The following is a 19,207-nucleotide window of genomic DNA, read 5'->3' on the forward strand; positions in this document are numbered from 1 at the left end:
CCCACTGTAATAGAATAAATAGAATAAAGCAAGAGGTCAACTTCAAGCAGGAAAATAAATCCTGCAAGTGTGCCCTCCTGGCCCTAAAAGGCAAGTCTTTCAGAAGAAGAAGGACCGCAGCTTAGTAGCAGAACACAGGCCTTGCACCCCAAAGGTCCCAGGCTGAACCCCAGCATCTCCAGGTAGAGCCATCTGAAGCCCTGGAGAGCTACTGCCAGTCAGTGTCAGTTATACTGAGCTGGATGAGCTAGTGTTCTAGACTTTACAAAGTGCTTAGGTTCACGCTTTGGGCACTTTCCAGTGGGAGAGTTTCTATAACAAAGAATGTCCCCCTCTGTATTTTGCTGTTTTAAGCATGGCATGAAGATGGAATGGTGGTGAGGTGCTTCTAGGGGCCACAGGGGACAACAGGGGACAAGACAAGTTGGCTCTTGTCTTGATCAGCAATCCCTTTTTTTTGTAGTTTCAGGGAGGGAAGAACCATCACCTCCAGGGTGAGTAACGCTTGATGGTAATTTCCTCCTGGATTCCTCTTCCCCCCTAGGTGGAGAGCTGGCTGAACCGTGTGTTGGACCACATGCGGGCCACTGTGAGACACGAGATGACAGAGGCTGTGATGGCTTATGAGGAAAAGGCAAGGGAACAGTGGCTTTTTGACTACCCAGCACAGGTACTGCTCTGTTTCCTCTTCAGATGAACAATCTGTGGTGTGTAGGGTGGGCTAAGCGTGGTTCTGGGGCAAATCCCATTTTATGCCGCCTTAGCTTGAGTAGCTGTCATTTCTGCTGCACCTGGGACTCAGCTATACAGCTGCAAATATAATGTCGTGAGTGCATTATACAAATGTGACACTAGATGGTGAGCTAATGGTGAATTCCTTTTTTTAAAAAAGCATTTCACAGCATTTTTAAAATATATGTGTAGATTCAGCCCTGGTCGGTCTTGGGATAACTGACCAGTGGTAGCCATTCTCTGAACACCAGCAAACTGGGAGTTGCTTGCACAGAATTTAGTTGCAACAGTGACAGAAATGCAAAAGCCCAATATACCCAAAGGCCTGGGCAAATTTCACCTGTTGCTGAAATTACAGCAGTATCCTGATGGGACACACCTCAGAGCAGAGGACATTTCAAAGGTGAGGGGCCACCACAGAGAATCTTCCCACACGTCTTTAACCCCACAGAATCTCATTAGGTGTAGGGACCCTCAGCAAAGGTTCCTTGCAGATTTTAAAACTTGGGAAGGTCAGTATGAGAGGAAGTATTCTTTTAGTTATTTTGGGCCTAGGTCATTTAGGACTTCAAACCCCATAACACCTTCAATTAGGCCCAGAAGATAATAAACAACTAGTGCATTTTTTCCAGATTTGATGGGCAATGTTAGAAACTGAGGTATGAAAGCTAGGAGCTAAATGGCACCTTAAACACAACAGAATGTCTAGGCACACTTTTTTAATAACCAGAATACAAAGCTGAAAATGAATGAACTGCGGCTGGAATAATATTCATTTTTCACATGGTCTAGTCCTTCCCCTGCGTCCCCCCTCCCAATATTCTTAAGAGGGTCTCTTCTCCAGTCTTCAGAGAGTAGCTGGAAGTGGGGAGGCAGAAACAGGTCCTCCTTTCCTTCCACTCCGCAGTTTTAATCTGAAATCTTAGGTCCAGTACAGCGCCCAGGGCTCAGAAACGGTTCGTGCTAACTAAATTCCCTATCGCAAAATGTGCCTAGAACAATGGGAGTTTCAAAGCACTATCAGTGCTCTGGGGCACCCGCTTGCACCCTGGCTGTGAAATTCTCATCAGATGCTGCTTCTGGTTGTTAAGCCTTGATTGCTTACCAGAGTTCAGAATTGAAGTGCAGCCTAATGGATCATTGGGAAGTAGGAGTCCTATGTAAGCTTCCTGAAAAAAAAAAAAGGCTTCTGTAGTCTGAAAAGAACATTAGCACATGAGCCTTGCTGTGGGGTAAAGCCAGTGGGAGAATGAGGAGCTTGCATATCTCAGATCTTTGCACACTGGGTGAAAAAGGCAGTGCCTGCTCTGGAAGAAATGATGGCTAACAGTAAAGCATTGCGTGGCAAGTTTCCTCCCCCAATGAAATGAAGACTCAGACACATTGTGTTAAGGTTAATGGGCGTAAAAGGCCACAACTTTATTGATTACGGAATTGAAGGTATTGGCCTTCAATTTTATTGATTACGGAACTTTATTGATTACGGAATTGAAGGTATCGGAAAGGGCTTTAATAGTTGAACTTTTTATAATTTTCCACCCTCTGCAAACACTGGCTCCAATTTAATAGCTTCTGAGCTGGGTAAGTGCTTTAAGAATTGGGTTGCCAGTGACGAAAGATTATCAGATGGTTTTACAGCTCAGAGGATTTTAGTTTTGCTATAAAAGAAGAAAGAAAATCCATTTTCTTCATATGTAATAAATAGAAGCTTGGAGGATATGGCTTTGCCTTTTTTAAAAATATATATCGAGTGGTGGTTGTTTTCCCAATATGGAAATCAAAATCTTATTAAGAATTTCGACACTGAAAAAAAATATGGGTGGTATTTTCACCAATATTTTTGCTTTGGAACCATTTGCAAAGTTTTATGGCATAGGTCTTTTGCTTACCCTCAATTATGAAAAAGCACCCCTTCCTGATGATTTATTTTGACTTGCAATATTTGTTAACCTACCGTTTCTATCTTTTGACCTTTAAGTGGCAATAATTCTATATATCACATTTTTATGGCTTCTCATAGATTACCTAATGCAGGTGGCCAGTGGGGATGGTTTTGGGATCGGCAATGTTTAAATCCCAGGTTTTATTCTAGGCCATGACTGCATGATCTTTTGTGGCCATAACCCTGTGGGAAGGTATGGCCTTTGAGGCATCTTTTTACTTCAGGGTAATTGCAATTTATCTTCTTCCTTTGGTGGATTTTTCATTTGATGAGTTGCCATCTCCTGGGAACATTTGCCCATTAAATTGGGAAACACTGGTTAATGCTGGAGAGGGTGCAGGGATGGAAAAATACAATCTGTCCCAGCTTATGTCTCAGAGAAAATTCCTGAAGTATCTCTGGACTTATTCATCTGTAGCAATTTTATACAATGGTGGAATACAGTACAGTGGTACCTCGGGTTACATACGCTTCAGGTTACATACGCTTCAGGTTACAGACTCCGCTAACCCATAAATATTACCTCGGGTTAAGAACTTTGCTTCAGCATGAGAACAGAATTGTGCAGCGGCGGCGCAGCGGCGGCGCAGCGGCAGCAGCAGGAGGCCCCATTAGCTAAAGTGGTGCTTCAGGTTAAGAACAGTTTCAGGTTAAGAACAGACCTCCAGAACGAATTAAGTTCTTAACCCGAGGTACCACTGTACTCCTGTAGTAAAGCATTGTATCACAAGACGAAATCCTTGTAGCCTTTTCAGGAATTATCCACAAATGTATTTTTGGTGTCTTTTTGTTTCCTGACACAATTTTTTACCACATATTTCTTCTTCTATGAATGAAAAAAAAATCATTTTGGGAGGAATTCAGCATCATGCTAAGAAGATTATTACTATTATTATTTATTGAATTTATATACCACCCTATACACAGAGATCCCTCTGTTATGGCAAATATGTTGGGTTGCTAGACAGAATAACCCCCCATCTCCTCCCCTACCCCATATTCTGTTCCACGGATTCTCCTGACCCCTCTGACACAATTCCAGTGTGTGGGGGGAGGGGGGCAGAAGGAGAGGGAAGGAAAACTCTGTTGCTGAAGCAGAAGCCCCTCCACAGGGCTTCCATTGACGGCACTCATTAGTTGAATCCCACCCCTTAGACTCTTGTGGCCTAGAAATCCACCCTTTATTTCTGACTTTGCAAAGTATTCTGAGTTTCTTTCTCTTTCCGAGGTGGCACTCACTTGTACTCAGATTTGGTGGACCACAGAGGTTGGGATTGCCTTTGCCAGGCTGGAAGAAGGCTATGAGAATGCCATGAAGGAGTACTACAAGAAGCAAGTGACCCAGCTGAACACCCTCATCACCATGCTCATAGGGCAGCTCTCAAAGGGTGACAGGCAGAAGATCATGACCATCTGCACCATTGATGTGCATGCTCGAGATGTGGTGGCCAAGATGATTGCTCAGAAGGTTTGTCACACAACACAAACAGCTGGATCTTTTCCATGCTGTTTTTCTCAGGATTACTGAGAAGGGAGCTTGTGCATTGCTAGGGAAGACGAGTAGTTGGCTAAATCAGCACTGGGATTACTTTGAAGCCATGCTGCCATTGCTGTTTGCCCTTTTTACATCCTAACTCAGGGTTCCTCAGGCCAGCTTTCTCAAAGTTAGGATGGTAATATGCTGAATTCGTCCTGGGATACAGGAGGGAATCTTTGGTTCTTGTTCCAGGTGAGAGCTGGGGTGTGAGTCACGCCTAGTTTTTGATTCGGGTCTTTGAGGTGGGTCAGTGGCGTTATGTGTCTTAGCTAAGGTAGTATGGATATGGGATTGGTGGTGGCAGGTAAGAGTGGACAAAAATATACAGGTGGGAGGAAGGCAAGTTAAATCAAAGCCCTTGCCCACTCTGCTTTATCTGCTGTAATTCAGAATCTGGGGACACTGGGCAATTGGCCCCCTAGCCTGGTCATGTAGTTGCTAAATGCCAGGTCTGTCCATATTGACCATCCATTATTTGATTGTGTATGATGGGGCAGACTTGTCATGCATAACTTCGACCTTGGCAGATGGGCTGGGAGGCCTGTGCTGACCTAGCAGGGTGCTCAGTGCAGCACCATTCCAGGTCAGAGGGGGAGGGAGGAAGTGTTACAGTTATCCAGAAGAATTTCATTGTCCTTACCAGGATACCAGCTGGCAATGTGCGTGGGTTTGAGGGGTAGTTTGTGAATGTTTGGCCAAAGAGACAGCACAGGGATGTTGCTAATGTACCATCTACCCCACTGCTTTGCATGTGGTGTTGGAGAACCCTACCACAGTGGATTTTTTTTGAGGGGGAGGGGGCTTCAGTATCTATTCTGAAGCTGCCTCAAATGGACCAGCTTGGGATGCCATAGCCTCCATGAAAACCATGGGGCTCTCTCAGTACATTAATGTTCCAGCCCATGTAGCTGGGCATGCCCTTGACCTGGTCTTTGCCGTAGAATGGATTGCTAATACTCCATTGATTGGAGAGCCCACCATTCCCTGGAGAAGTTTGCTCTGAATGTAGCTACTCCACTTGCAGGGATGGGGGACCCACTGTGTTGCTCTGGGGGATTTTCTACCCGACCTGACTGGCACTCCTGTCAAGGCACTTGCCTCACTGTGGAATGGTGAGATGTGCAAAACCATTGACGTCATTGCCCCCAAGTGCACTCACGATCGCTGTGGAGCATGTAGATCACCTTAGTATTCCAGCTGTACCGTTTGCCCCTCCATAAGCTGTTTTATGTTGATTTTCTGCTCTGCTCTTGAAGGTGGACAATGCACAGGTGTTTCTTTGGCTGTCTCAACTCCGACACAGGTGGGCAGATGAGGAGAAGCACTGTTATGCGAACATTTGTGATGCACAGTTTCTATATTCCTATGAATACCTTGGGAACACACCCCGCCTGGTCATCACTCCTCTGACAGACAGGTAGGTATCCGGAAGGGCTCAGACAAGGGAACTTTAGTTTGGCAGCTTGTTGCAGAATCTGTTCCCCTCACCCTCCCATTTTGTTTTTGCAGAAATTTGCTATTTCTGATGTGCAATTCACAAAGCCTTGATGGTTTTGCAGCTCCAGGCTTTTCTTTTTTAAAAAGAATTTTGTTTTTTTAAGGACAGGGTTTTGCTGTTCTGCTGTTTTTATTATCTACATTTCAATATATTTGTTTTCCTATTGTTTTGATTTCTATTACAGTTTAATTGTTTTTAAAAATGATTATCTTTTATATGTTTTTAGGCTTTTTGTGTGTTTTTTCTGTCTTGTTTTAATTTGTGTAAGTTGCCTTGAGTTCCAATATGGGAAGAAGGCAGGATGATGATGATGATGATGATGATGATGATGATGATGGTATTTTCCTTCCTGTTTGAAGATGCTACATCACCCTCACCCAGTCCTTGCACCTAACCATGAGTGGGGCTCCTGCAGGGCCAGCTGGCACTGGGAAGACAGAGACTACCAAGGATCTTGGGCGAGCGCTTGGCATCATGGTGTATGTTTTCAACTGTTCAGAGCAAATGGACTACAAGGTAACTTTTAAGAAACAGTCAAGAATAATAGCATACTAGTAAGATTCTATGTAGAGAGAAAACTCAACTAAATGCTGGTTCATTAGGGAAGTTTCTCTTAAAAGGTATGGTGAGGACTAGAAATCCAAAACTCTGCAGAAAGCTAAATACATATAATTACTGCTACACGTTTTTGTTTATTTGGAGAAACTGCATTTATAGTTAGTTCTGACATACTTTTCATTCCACTTTCTTTGGGGTGCAGTCCCACTGGGAAGTTTTTCCTGCACAATCTGCATTGATTTGAATGGGATTTGCATAAAAACAGAGTAGTGCTGTGGTGAAGTATGATCACACTCAAGCTTTGCAGTTCTCCCCAGGGCAGATTTATTCTCCTTGTTCACTTCTGTTCCATTTCCCCAAAAGCTTACTATTTTCCCTCTTGTGGGAAAATCAGCTGTGGGGCTGTATCCAGTTCTTTGCTTTAAAGAACAAAGTTCCCAAAATATTTGAAAGACTTTCAGGATCCATCAGCAGAGTTGTGGCATTCTGAGGGGATTGCCTCTTCATCTGACCTGGAAATGAAACTGCCTTAACTACTATTGCTATATCATGGCCAACAGACAATGCCAGACCTGAGTGCACCTACCTTCAATGCAGCCAGCATTGTGTGTTTGCAGCAGCACAGCAAAAAGTAGGTGGGGCTGTTTCACTTTCAAGTCAGGTGCTGAGACAACAGCCTCACACAGTCACAATTTCATAGGTGTGCGCCATCCTGTTTTGAAATCAAAGCTGAAGAAACATTTCATTAAACTAGAGCAGGGGTGAAGAACATCTCTTCCCCCTTGCCTCTGCCTCTGCAGCTACTGTAGTCCACAACTTCCATTATTCCTGACTACTGACAGTGCTTGCTGGGACTTATGGGAGTTGTAGTCCAACCATCTCTGGAGGATCGCAGGTTTCCCACCCCTTGTCTAAATGGCTCTTCATTGCTTCTCATTGATCTAAGTAAGCAACCCTAGAATTATTCCTTCATCTATTTGAGCTCGGAGTGCTGTCAGCCAGTACCAATCATCTTTAAATGAGTGGTTTGCATATAGGTAATAAAACTGTACAATTGAGAAACCCATCCAAGTTCATCATTGCTGTTATCAGCTTCATCCTTCCGTTCTTTTGCTCTTTAGAAAGTGCCTACAGAACAAATTGCTCATGAGACTGGAAATAGGTTGTATACACATTTCACCAAAACAAAATAGGTGGGTAATTTTGCTGTCCTTTCCCCTTTTTTGTTGCAGTCCTGTGGGAACATTTACAAAGGCCTTTCCCAGACTGGTGCTTGGGGCTGTTTTGATGAGTTTAACAGAATTTCTGTTGAAGTCTTGTCAGTGGTGGCTGTACAGGTAAGTAATAAGAAGGAAAGAAGTGTAAGGCAGGGATGTACCTTGAGAGCTTGGCTGCATTTGGATGTCACACAAAACTATGGTTTGGTGAGACATGAATGAGCCTAACCTCCTCCTGGGCTCTCCTCTCTTCCCCCTTGCATGGCCTTCTGTTTCTGCTTTCAGTTAATCATGGTTTATTGCTGTGTCCAGACTGACAAACTGTGGGCAACGTTAACTATGGTTCATTTAAAATAAGCCTACTGCAAACTACGGTTTCTGAAGCAGGCTTGTTAAAACTGACCATAGTAAGTCTTAACCACAGTTGCAGTCCAAATAATGTGTCATGCTGTGGGTAAAGAAAAGTGGAAGGAAGGGCTTTCAAGCTATTCCTCCTCCCGGCTGCATGGAAAGGAGAGAGAGTGTGCAAGCCTAGAAGGAGGCAAGGCTCCTTTATGTCTTGCTAAACCATATTTTAGTGTGATGCCCAGAAATGGTCACTGTTTTTATGTTATTTATTCTATTTCCACCTTTCCACTGATCAGTCTTCAAGAGAACTAACGATTAACAATAAAATATAAACACAGTCCTATGGAAAAGGACAACAATGACAAGAGCAGAAAAGCAAGTAACCATCAAAGGCCGGAGAGGACAATGTGGTCTGAAACTGGCATCTAAAACATGAGAGTTAATGCCAAGTTAATCTTTCTTGGGAGGGTATTCCATGAATGGGGCACCACCTCAGAAAAAGCCCTATGCCTGGTTGCCACTTACCAAATTTCTTCAAGATAGGGTTACCTGGATCCAGAAGAAGTGGGGGGAGGCTTGGTTTACTGGTTTTAATATTGCTTTTAAGGTATTATGGTTGTATTATTATAAGCACAGTTCATTCTTTATTTCTGTTGAGTTCCAGTGCTTGACAGCTGTTGGGTGAGGTGGGAATTCTGTATATCAGCTTTGCCTGGTTCCAGGTGCAGAACTGGTGCCATAAATGGACTAAGAACGTGGAAGCTGTAGGGTACGGAGAGGAACAGTAGCTGAGGGGCATTTGATCTTGCTGTAGGGATACTCAGTAGAAATAGAGAACATAATGCTTCTATGGCAGTTGTAGCATAACTATATGCCTCTCCTCCTTTCTGGTTTAGGCAGTGGCGTAGCGTGGGGGGTGCAGGGGGGGCGGGCCGCACCGGGCGCAACATCTGGGGTTAGGGCAAATCCATGGGTTAGGGGGCGCAAATCCACGGGTTAGGGGGCGCAAATCCACGGGTTAGGGGGCGCAAATTACTTGCCTTGCCCCGGGTGCTGACAACCCACGCTACACCACTGGGTTTAGGTAGTGTTATTTGGCAAAGGTATGTACAGTTGCAAAGTGCTGTGTACAGAAGTGCGCTGTGAAAATATGAGGCCTGTGCATTTTAAGTGCTGTGTGTGTAAAAAGCCCACGTAGTGATCATTAGACACTGTTGAGCTTGTTAATGTGCACTGCCCAGGAAAAGATAGAAAAGGGTATTATCTGATTAAAGGAGAAACGGTATCCTCAGACAAGAAGGCCCTAGTCGATTCAACGTTACATGTTTTTTCTCCATTAGTTAGACTACTGAAATAAAATAAGCAGTGCCACTGTAAAGTTATCATCATAGTTTTAAATACAATTTGGAACGTTAATGTGATGGTGGGGAAAGCCCTAATCAGATGCTTATCTTGTCAAGTGTTGAGTGTCTTGTCAAGTGCTGGTTGTGTTGGAAGACAGCTTGTTAATACAGAGATTATCTTGAGCCAGTAAACATGGCGTTGATGATCTGTTTTTCCTCTCAGAAAGCAGCACAACAGGAAAAACATTCTTGACATTAAGCCCTCCAAAGAATAATAGTCAAAACGATGAATCTGTGCTTCAGAGGTGCAAGCCGCACAGCAGAACAAAGCAGGCCATAAAGTTAGCAAGTCATGTATGTTGTAGTAGATGTGCTAGTCTTGCTATTAAACATTCAAGGCAGCCACTCGCAAAATCTCACTTAACTTCCAGGTCAATTAAAATTCTACCTTGGATAGCTTAGCATGTATAGATATTGCATGGTTCGCCCAAAGCAGTGGGTGTTCTGTTTTAATTAGCTCTTAGCCTTGGTTATATTCCTATGATGTTGGCTATGCAGAGCCATCACACAGGGGGATAAATGTATGCTATAGACATTTTTCCATGGCATGAAGGGTTTTCATTTCTTTTATCCCAGTATCTATGAATCTATGTAGCTGCTCCTGCCTTGGCTGGTTTGGAATAGTCCTGGTTTACAAGGTGGTGATATGTCACAGGCTTCCTCATTCCTGCTTCCATGACCCATCCTAAATTTTGTTCCTAGATTGCATGAGAACTGCTCACATTAACAGTCAGTTTCTGTCAATAGGAGGCAGGGGTCTTTCTGGCCTAAATTTAATGTTCATGCAACCTTCCATGTGGCATAAAAAAAAAGAGGGCGGAGAGAAATTATTCACCCCCCCTCTCCCCCATTACAACACTACAACTGGGAGGCCACCTGATGAAGTTGGCTGTAGTTTCCGGACAGACACAAGAAAGTATTTCTTCACCTAAAAGCATAATTCATTTATGGACTTCACTGAAGCAAGAGTGAGAGCCAGTGTGGTGTAGTGGTTAAGAGCGGTAGATTTGTAATCTGGGGAACCGGGTTCGCGTCTCCGCTCCTCCACATGCAGCTGCTGGGTGACCTTGGGCTAGTCACGCTTCTCTGAAGTCTGTCAGCCCCACTCACCTCACAGAGTGTTGTGGGGGAGGAAGGGAAAGGAAAAGGTTAGCCGCTTTGAGACTCCTTCGGGTAGTGATAAAGCGGGATATCAAATCCAAACTCCTCCTCCTCCTCCTCTTCTTCTTCTTCTTCTTCTTCTTCTTCATAAAGATACAGTTTGCTCATAATGTGGCAGCAGTTTTAACAGCAATCACTTAAAAAAGATGATGCCAGCCCTCTCAACTCACAGGAGGCATCTTCTTGCTTAGATATGCTGCAGTGTAGATAAGTGCTCGATTTTAATATGTACCATAATATCACATAGCTTTTTTAGCACACGTTTTATTAAGCACGCTTTATAAAAAAATCCGTGGAGCTGGAGAGTGAAAAGCCCCATCTTCTTCCATTTTCAGGTGAAAAGCATACAGGATGCCATAAGGGACAAAAAGCAGAATTTTAATTTCCTCGGCGAAGACATTAAACTAGTTCCCTCTGTTGGCATTTTCATCACCATGAATCCTGGCTATGCCGGCCGTACGGAGCTGCCTGAGAATTTGAAAGCTCTTTTCAGGTAAGATATGGATCACGTTCCTTTTAGCTTCCTTTTAGTATGTTAAAACGTTTGCCTCATTCTTTCCTGCAAGAGTGTTTTGTGGTGAGTAGCTGTTGTTCCCATTTTATGGAACGTCAACTGAGGTTTTCAGTATACAATCTGGCAGCTTGTCATTGCACTGGAAATTGTACCTGGGACACCCTGCTCCATACCCAACACTATTCATCATGATATCTCCCTTTGCCATGTGTATTTTATTCTACTTTGGCAAGGGCAAATGAACCAGACACACCAAGGTGTAGCCCAGTGCTTAGTCTTCTGGTTTATGGGTGAAAGTGACCAGTCTGGGCTGCTCTGGAGTATGCAGGCTATATAAGTGACTCATTCAGAGCCTTTCATCCAGGTCCTGACTATGCAAGCACATAAGGCTCTTGCTTCTCTATGTAAATTCCATGAAACACCTGTGTGAGTCGCATAGTATCTCTGAAGTTGTGCTTATGGAGCTGGTGGAGATAGGAAGTCATAGTATTTTGAATGTGATCACTATAAGTGGGGCCTGGGACAAAATGGTTCAGTGAGTGCTCCTGTTCAGTATACTCAGTTCCATCCCTAGACAGCCCACAACATTTTGCTGCCTAAGGTGGAGCAGCAAATTCCCCCTCCCAAGGTCAAGGTGCACTTTATCTATGGCCAGCAGAGTTACTTTGGTCCCTAAGGCAGAAAATCCCACAACCAGCTCTTTGGCTGGCTGGCTGACTGACTGGATGATGATATGTATAATGAATAAGTAACTAAATAATGTGCCCCTAGATTGTGATGGAGGGTAAGGTGTGTGTGTGTGTGGATAGCTCAGTTGGTTAGAGTGTGGGGCTGACAATGCCCAAGGTTGCAGGTTCGGCCCCAGTATGAGACACCTGTATATTCCTTCATTGCAGGGGGTTGGACTCGGCGATCCTCAGGGTTCCTTCCAGCTCCATAATTCTACGATTCTATGTGTGTGACTTTTGTATGGCTGAAATGCAGGCCTCTTACACAAAAGCAGAACTCTTCATCTGTTGCTTTGCCTGAGGCCCTTGGGGTAAAAAGAAAACACCCCCCCCCACCCAATGTCTGGATTAGGACAGTCTTGTGCTAGATGGACAAATGGCCTGACCTTGTATAAGACACCTCCCTGCGTGGCTTGGTTACATACACCGAGTCTCTCTCCTAGGCCCTGTGCAATGGTTGTGCCAGACTTCGAGCTGATCTGTGAAATTATGCTGGTGGCAGAAGGATTCATAGAGGCCCGACTGTTAGCTAGGAAGTTCATCACCCTTTACCAGTTATGCAAAGAACTGCTGTCAAAGCAGGTAAGTTGCATTTCATTAGCTGTTTTTTATCATCCGATATCACACGGCATTGCCATGTTCTACTTTTGTAAACATCTCCATGATGCATCTCATGAACATCTACATCTTTCTTCCCCTTTCACAATCAAATATACATTTGTGAACTGCTGCTCTCCATTATTATTTTGCTTCTGCCTGGGATTACATTCCCATGCCAAATGCATGGGATGTGTGGTGGCGGGCTAGTGTGAGTCCTGGTGTTCCTAGACCTGGTTCTCAGGTCTACGCACCTCACTGGTTCTCAGGATTTCTGGGTCAGGCCCCTTGGGATTCCACCAACTCACTTCACTTCTTCCACCTGACTGTTTCTGTATTGACTGCTTATTGCCTAGGGAGGCTGTACTTTCAAGTCATTCCAGCACGAAGCTGAGGATCAGAGTTAGAGGAAAGTTAATTTGTGTTCCTTTGATAACATGCTAATATCTGCAGGTACACTTCCAGTGTTTGATGTGTAGGCCAAGTAAAAAATACATCGTCCCCTCCTCTCTCTCATTAGGATCACTATGACTGGGGCTTACGTGCAATTAAGTCAGTCCTGGTTGTTGCTGGATCTCTCAAGAGAGGAGACCCAGACCGCCCTGAAGACCAGGTGCTGATGCGCTCTCTTCGGGACTTCAACATCCCTAAGATTGTGACGGATGACATGCCAGTATTTATGGGTCTGATTGGGGACCTCTTTCCTGCTTTGGATGTTCCAAGAAAGCGAGATCTCAGTTTCGAATCTTTCGTGAAGCAAGCTGTGCTGGAACTCAAGCTGCAACCAGAGGACAACTTTGTGCTCAAAGTAAGGTCGTGGCTTTCATCTACCCAAGCTTTAGGCTGCAGGAGTCCTCTGGGATCTTCTTTACTTAACTTTGTTCCAAATCTGCAATTCTGTGCTTCTGTGAAACAGTCTTCTCTATCTACCATAAAAAGGAACTTAGCTAAGGGTGTGTGTGCATGAAGGCATCCCTGGTGCATTTTTGTTGCATGTTCAGGTTTTTCACTTTTCGCCTCCTTTGCATGTGTGGGGTACCTTTGGTCCCCCCCCCAAATGTTACTGAACTACAACTTCCATCATCCCTGGCTATGCTTGCTGGGGCTGATGGGAGCTGCATCATCATAGTTCAGCATCATCTGGAGGACCTCAGGTTTCCCACACCTGTTTTATCATTTGTTGCCTGTTTCCTGTTCTTGGTTTGTGGCCATTCATGCATCACATTGCAAGGGACCTTCCTTTTTCTTCTGATATGACTGCCTTTGCAGTCTTTGAGAAGCATATACATTGTTCTGAATTTACATTATGAGAGCAGCCTGGCATGGTTAGTAAAGTGGGACATGGGTACTTTTGTCCACAACATGGTGGTTTTATCTTGTTGGCTTTTTTGTGTGTAGGTGGTGCAGCTGGAAGAACTCCTGGCAGTTCGGCACTCTGTCTTTGTGGTGGGAAATGCAGGTACAGGCAAGTCACAGGTGCTGAAATCTCTCAACAAGACCTATCACATCATGAAGCGGCGGCCTGTTTGGATGGACCTCAATCCGAAGGCGGTTACCAATGATGAACTCTTTGGCATCATTAATCCTGCTACAAGAGAGTGGAAGGATGGTAAGGGGCTTCTCACATCTTCAAAACCTAGGAAGAGAGACATTTTTCTTGCCACTTGCAATAAATTAAAAATAAAAATAAAATCCAAAAAATTAATCCAGAATGTGTGCTCTGAGAGTTCATTGCAGGTATGAGATTTTTCTCATCACGTTAGAACTTTTCCAGCGTTTTCTCTCGCATGTCTCTAGCGCTTTCTGTTTTCATAAATGAGGCTTTCATGAAAAGTAATAACTCGTGTTTCTCTCTGGTGTGCTGTGCAGTACGGCTGCTATTGTTCTTGCGTACTTTTCTCATCTGAACTTTCTTGCAGACTTCTCCAGAGGCACTTTTGTTTTCTTAATTTCCTTGTATTTCATAAGCACCCCCCCTTGCATATTACTCAACTTTTTTGCAAGAAAAATATCTTTGGATATGTAATCTTTGGAATGCATTGTATGGTTCCACACTTTCAGTGCCTGGGTCCCCTAAAGTGTAACTATTGCAAGAAGGTGGCCTTTGTGACGTGGAAAGAAGGCAAGGCATGTTTTTTTAAAAATCTAATTTGAGGTGGCAGGGAGAGAGAGAGAGAACACAGCAGCCTGAGACCTTACCAGGGTATGTTTCCCAGTCCTCTTTCATGGAAGTTGGTCTTGCTTCTGTGCTTCTGTTCAGTTATGGAGTTCCTTAGCCACCCCACAATATCTAAATGGAAATGGCCTTTCCAGAGCTTCCTTGTCTCTTTGAGACATGTGAACTTTGACTTGCTGACGTGCCAGTTCCCTCCCAGGCTTCCTATATAGAGGTTTGGGGCTTCCCCTGCCCCATTTCACTGTTCTTACCCACTGTGTGTGTGTAAGCAGGATGGAATGAACCTTGCGTAATATCTTTGCCCTGGTTCTAACACCCTATTTACTTTGTGGGATTGTCGAACTCCAGGACCATCTATGGTGCATCAAGACCTTCTGGAGTTTCTGCAATTCTAATCTTCACTGAAGTATCTCCTCTGTCTATCCCTCCCCTCCACCCCCTTATATCAAGAGATACTGGATGTTATATCTTTTCAGCACTATATAACCATGCCATTGTTCTCAGTGACAGACTCACTAGTATAGGCCAAAGCTTTGTTATCTTCTTGGGTTTGCCAGCTGGCATCCCTGATGTGTCTTATAATTTTAACAAGTGTGAGTGAAAAGCAGCTCAGGAGTATGACTGACTGAGAGCTGGGGTGTGGCTCAGATTTTCAACTGTGGATTATGAGAATATATATACTATTGTATTGCATTCACTTCTGTGATTAGCAATGAAAATATTGAGGAATCTAACATCATGTACATAATAGTTCCTCATACTCATAAAAGGCAGTTGAGTTATCTTGGAAAAAATATTTGCAAGATACTCTGAAGTAAGAAATTTGCTATGGTGCTGAGCTACTTAATATGTGGACCCGTAGACATGGAAATATGTTTAACATTGCATTGTATGCTTGCTTTTACATTGTAGTATGAGAGTAGAGTGTAGGGCAGAACCGAGTACATGCTAAATTTGTAACTTTTTGTTAGTACCTAACTGTTTAAAACAGAGGTATTACAAATCCCATAATCTTTGATCCAGATGTTGTTGAACTACAAATCCCATCATCTTTGATCACTTGCCATACTGGCTGGGACTGGTGGGCGTAGTTCAGCCACATCTGTATGGACACATCTTAGCTCCCTTTGGTTTGTACCTGCATTTACAAGGGAAATTTCAGGGAAATTATATTGGACAAATAGGAAAAAGGCAGCCCACTGTGTACTGTCATCTAAACTTCTGAAACTTTTGCTGTGGTTATGTTCTTTCTTTGAAGATGGTGTCATCTTGAGAGGGAGAACAGCAAAGTCATAGTCAAATGCTTTTCATAATCACAGATCTTCTTCCCCTTTTTGTTCTGAGTGGGCTGCCGAGATTTTTTGTTGTTGCTGTTGCTTCTTCTTCCCTGTCCTTAACCATTCTCAGCAGTATTAAGTGGCCTGGGATTATTTTCAATGAGATTATTTGATCACGCTTATGCATTATCTCCTGAAGGAGATTCTATTCATACCCTGTTGTTTTCGTAATTATCAAATTTAACTAACTGCATCTAGATTTCGCTTTGCTTGTTCGTATGCAAGCTGAATTAACGACAGCGACAAAAACACTCGTACGTTATTAAAGGGAGCGTGCAGAGTCCTCTGAGAATCCCACTCACTGCCTGTGATCTCTTTAGGATTGTTCTCATCAATTATGCGAGACCTAGCTAATATTACACATGACGGCCCCAAATGGATTGTGCTGGATGGGGATATTGATCCGATGTGGATTGAGTCTCTTAATACTGTCATGGATGATAATAAGGTAAGACACAAGTTTGAGGGCAACAACTATTCTTGAGTACATAGAATAATCTGTCTTTTGCCAAAAGGCACACGGATGTAAACCATAGGACCAAACTTTCACAACTCTTTTTGTTTCAAGAACCTGAGGGTGGGAACCCTGCAATTTCAGGAACAAAAAACCAAACAAACCTATATCCAGAAACGTTACCGCTTGGTATTTGTGCAGTCCCCACATATGGTTCCTGCACCTAGTTGAATGCAATTTGGGAAGATTGTCCAGGGTAGAGACTTGGTAGGTGCCCTGTGCCTTTTGTGAGTTATCAAAAGATTGTTTCCAGAAACTGAAAGGGTCGTTAATGCAGAATGCACACTTTCTTCCTAGGACGTTGGTAGGAGCAGAAGCAACAAGCAAGCCCTCTATTGTTTTTTGACATAGTATCAACAGGGTTTTATGTAAGTGGCGTTATTCTCATGCTTTAAATAAATGAGCAGTTGGGAGAAAACCAGAGGAAACCTTTGCAACTCCATATAAAGAGTTTTGGTGTTTCAGGGAATGTCCTGTCCTGGGTTGCATACAATCAGTATGCTTCTGAGAAGTCTCTGCAGATCATAGTGCTCTTTGTGTTCTCAGCCTGACTGGATCTATTCTTTTGCAGGTGCTGACACTAGCAAGCAACGAAAGGATTCCTCTCAATCCCACCATGAGGCTGCTGTTTGAAATCAGTCACCTGCGGACTGCCACTCCTGCCACTGTCTCTAGAGCAGGTAGGTGGCAAGGGAGAGGAAGAGGGTGGTATTTCATTTTGGCATGGTAGAAAGGGAATGGGGGTTAGCTTGGCCTAAGAATCTTTGAAGGGAGTCAGGGTAGCCAACCAGCTGCTTCCAGATGTTTTGGACTGCAATCCTCATCAGCCCCAGCTAGCATGGCTGCCATGCTAGTGATGGCAGACACCTTGTCCAAGGACCCAGATGCTGTCGCTGCATAATCATACCAGATTATTATCTTTCAACTACAGTGGTACCTCGGGTTAAGTACTTAATTCGTTCCGGAGGTCCGTACTTAACCTGAAACTGTTCTTAATCTGAAGCACCACTTTAGCTAATGGGGCCTCCTGCTGCTGCCGCGCCGCCGGAGCACGATTTCTGTTCTCATCCTGAAGCAAAGTTCTTAACCTGAAGCAGTATTTCTGGGTTAGCAGAGTCTGTAACCTGAAGCGTATGTAACCTGAAGTGTATGTAACCCGAGGTACCACTGTACCTATAACTTAGATGTGGAAAAACTGGGTAACTCTCTTGCTGACTTCTGATATTTCACATTCCCAGGGATCCTTTACATCAATCCAGCTGATCTGGGCTGGAATCCTCCCGTGAGTAGCTGGATTGACAGACGAGAAATCCAGTCAGAGCGAGCTAACCTGACCATTTTGTTTGACAAGTATCTGCCAATTTGTCTGGACACTCTTAGAACCAGGTACGGTCGAGCACACTGAACAATTCACACAGGTTTGCTTACCCTATGTGCATTTATGACCATTTGTCCTAAGTACTACATGTTAGCTTCCCCAACTGGTTTCTTGTTTTGTATTAAAAGAAGTTCAGCATCGTACCTATGGGACTTGAGAGCTTCTTCCGGTCACAGAAGATGAATGAAGAATGGCTGCCTTCAAAGGATGTCTCTTAGTATCATACAAGCTGCTCTAAGGCTTTTGTGGAGGAAGAGCAGAGTACAAGTGTCACAAGTAAATAATAATTTGCCATTAGGTGTGTCCCTAAGGTTGTTTCCTGCGTAGAGGCACTACAGTGACACCTAGCTCTTGCAACCAATCAGAAGCCGTGCCTTGGTTGTCGAACGTTTTGGAAGTCGAACGGTCTTCCGGAACGGATTACGTTCGACAACCGAGGTTTGACTGTAACAGAAAAAAATCTTAAAGCACAAGTATACTATACAAGAAGTCTGAGGAAACCTTTTCATCCTGAGGGCTGAATTCCCTCATGAGTGACCGTATCAGGGGCTGTATTCCAGTGGTGGGCAGGGCTTCATCCATTCATGTACTTCCCCATTTCACATTTATCCATGTTTCCCTTTTAAGAAGCCACCAATTGCCTTCTCCAAAGGAGGAGGCAGCAAGAGCTGTCAAAATTAGGCTTTCCATACCAAGAAAGAGAGTAAAAAAAAAAAAGTCCTTGGCTCCCTCATAAATAAGCATTGGGGAGGATAAGGAACAGGATAACATTTGTAAAAAACAACAAGCAGAAGCTTTTATCTTAGCAATTATAGGTGTAGAACTACCCAAACAATATATAAATTTATTTATGTATGCAACTATAGCTCCAAGAATGTTACTTGCCCAAAAATGGAAAGAAGAAGAAGTCCCAACGAGAGATGAATATATACAAAAACTTATGGATTATGCAGAAATAGCGAAACTTACTGGAAGAATAAGAAATCAAGATAACAAACTTTTTTATATAAAAGAATGGAAATGGTTTATTGAATATCTACAAACAAATTGTAAACAGATAAAGACATTGGCAGGATTACTGTAATAACCTGCAGTTTCAAAAGAATATATAATCAAAATAGATGAATTAAAGAATAAGTTAATTTAGAATATGCAGGAAATGATAAAATAATTTTAAGGAACCGCAGAAAGAGGAGGAAGAAAGTTGAGGTTCGAAATGTTAGAACTATGGTTAAACTATTGAAATGTATATAAATGAAAATTATAAATAAATTATATAAAAAAGGAGGAGGGAGGAGATGAGTGCTTGCATGCACCACTGTGCACAGAATCCACTTTTTAATTAGTATCTGCAGAGGCATTAGCAAAAAAGATAAAATAAATCTTCAATTATCTTTTAACTATTTTAATGATTATGCTATTGCAGTAAGGTTTGTCTTATTCTCATGTTAATCCTTTAAATTATTTCCAAGACCTCTTTTCAACAGGAACTTTGATAATTTGTTCCCTGGTTCCAGTACCAACAACCTAATGAATCTATTTTTGTTGCATATCCTTCCCATATTTT

The 19,207-nt window shown here is 43.3% G+C and overlaps 1 protein-coding gene across 1 annotated transcript in view; it reads left to right on the forward strand.

Annotated features, from left to right (window-relative positions):
* The window catches only part of DNAH9 (dynein axonemal heavy chain 9), a 188,131-nt gene that overhangs the window by 36,514 nt on the left and 132,410 nt on the right, over positions 1–19,207 (forward strand). Inside the window, exons 24-35 of the mRNA XM_083597636.1 lie at positions 545–670; positions 3,903–4,142; positions 5,468–5,628; positions 6,069–6,225; positions 7,500–7,604; positions 10,732–10,889; positions 12,082–12,220; positions 12,756–13,043; positions 13,634–13,844; positions 16,069–16,196; positions 16,834–16,942; positions 17,501–17,648. Of these exons, the coding sequence (XP_083453762.1) occupies positions 545–670; positions 3,903–4,142; positions 5,468–5,628; positions 6,069–6,225; positions 7,500–7,604; positions 10,732–10,889; positions 12,082–12,220; positions 12,756–13,043; positions 13,634–13,844; positions 16,069–16,196; positions 16,834–16,942; positions 17,501–17,648 (1,970 nt within the window). The remainder of the gene's footprint in view (positions 1–544; positions 671–3,902; positions 4,143–5,467; positions 5,629–6,068; positions 6,226–7,499; positions 7,605–10,731; positions 10,890–12,081; positions 12,221–12,755; positions 13,044–13,633; positions 13,845–16,068; positions 16,197–16,833; positions 16,943–17,500; positions 17,649–19,207) is intronic.

This window comes from Podarcis filfolensis (assembly GCF_964270895.1).
Source record: "Podarcis filfolensis genome assembly, chromosome: 2".
Lineage (NCBI taxonomy): Eukaryota > Metazoa > Chordata > Lepidosauria > Squamata > Lacertidae > Podarcis > Podarcis filfolensis.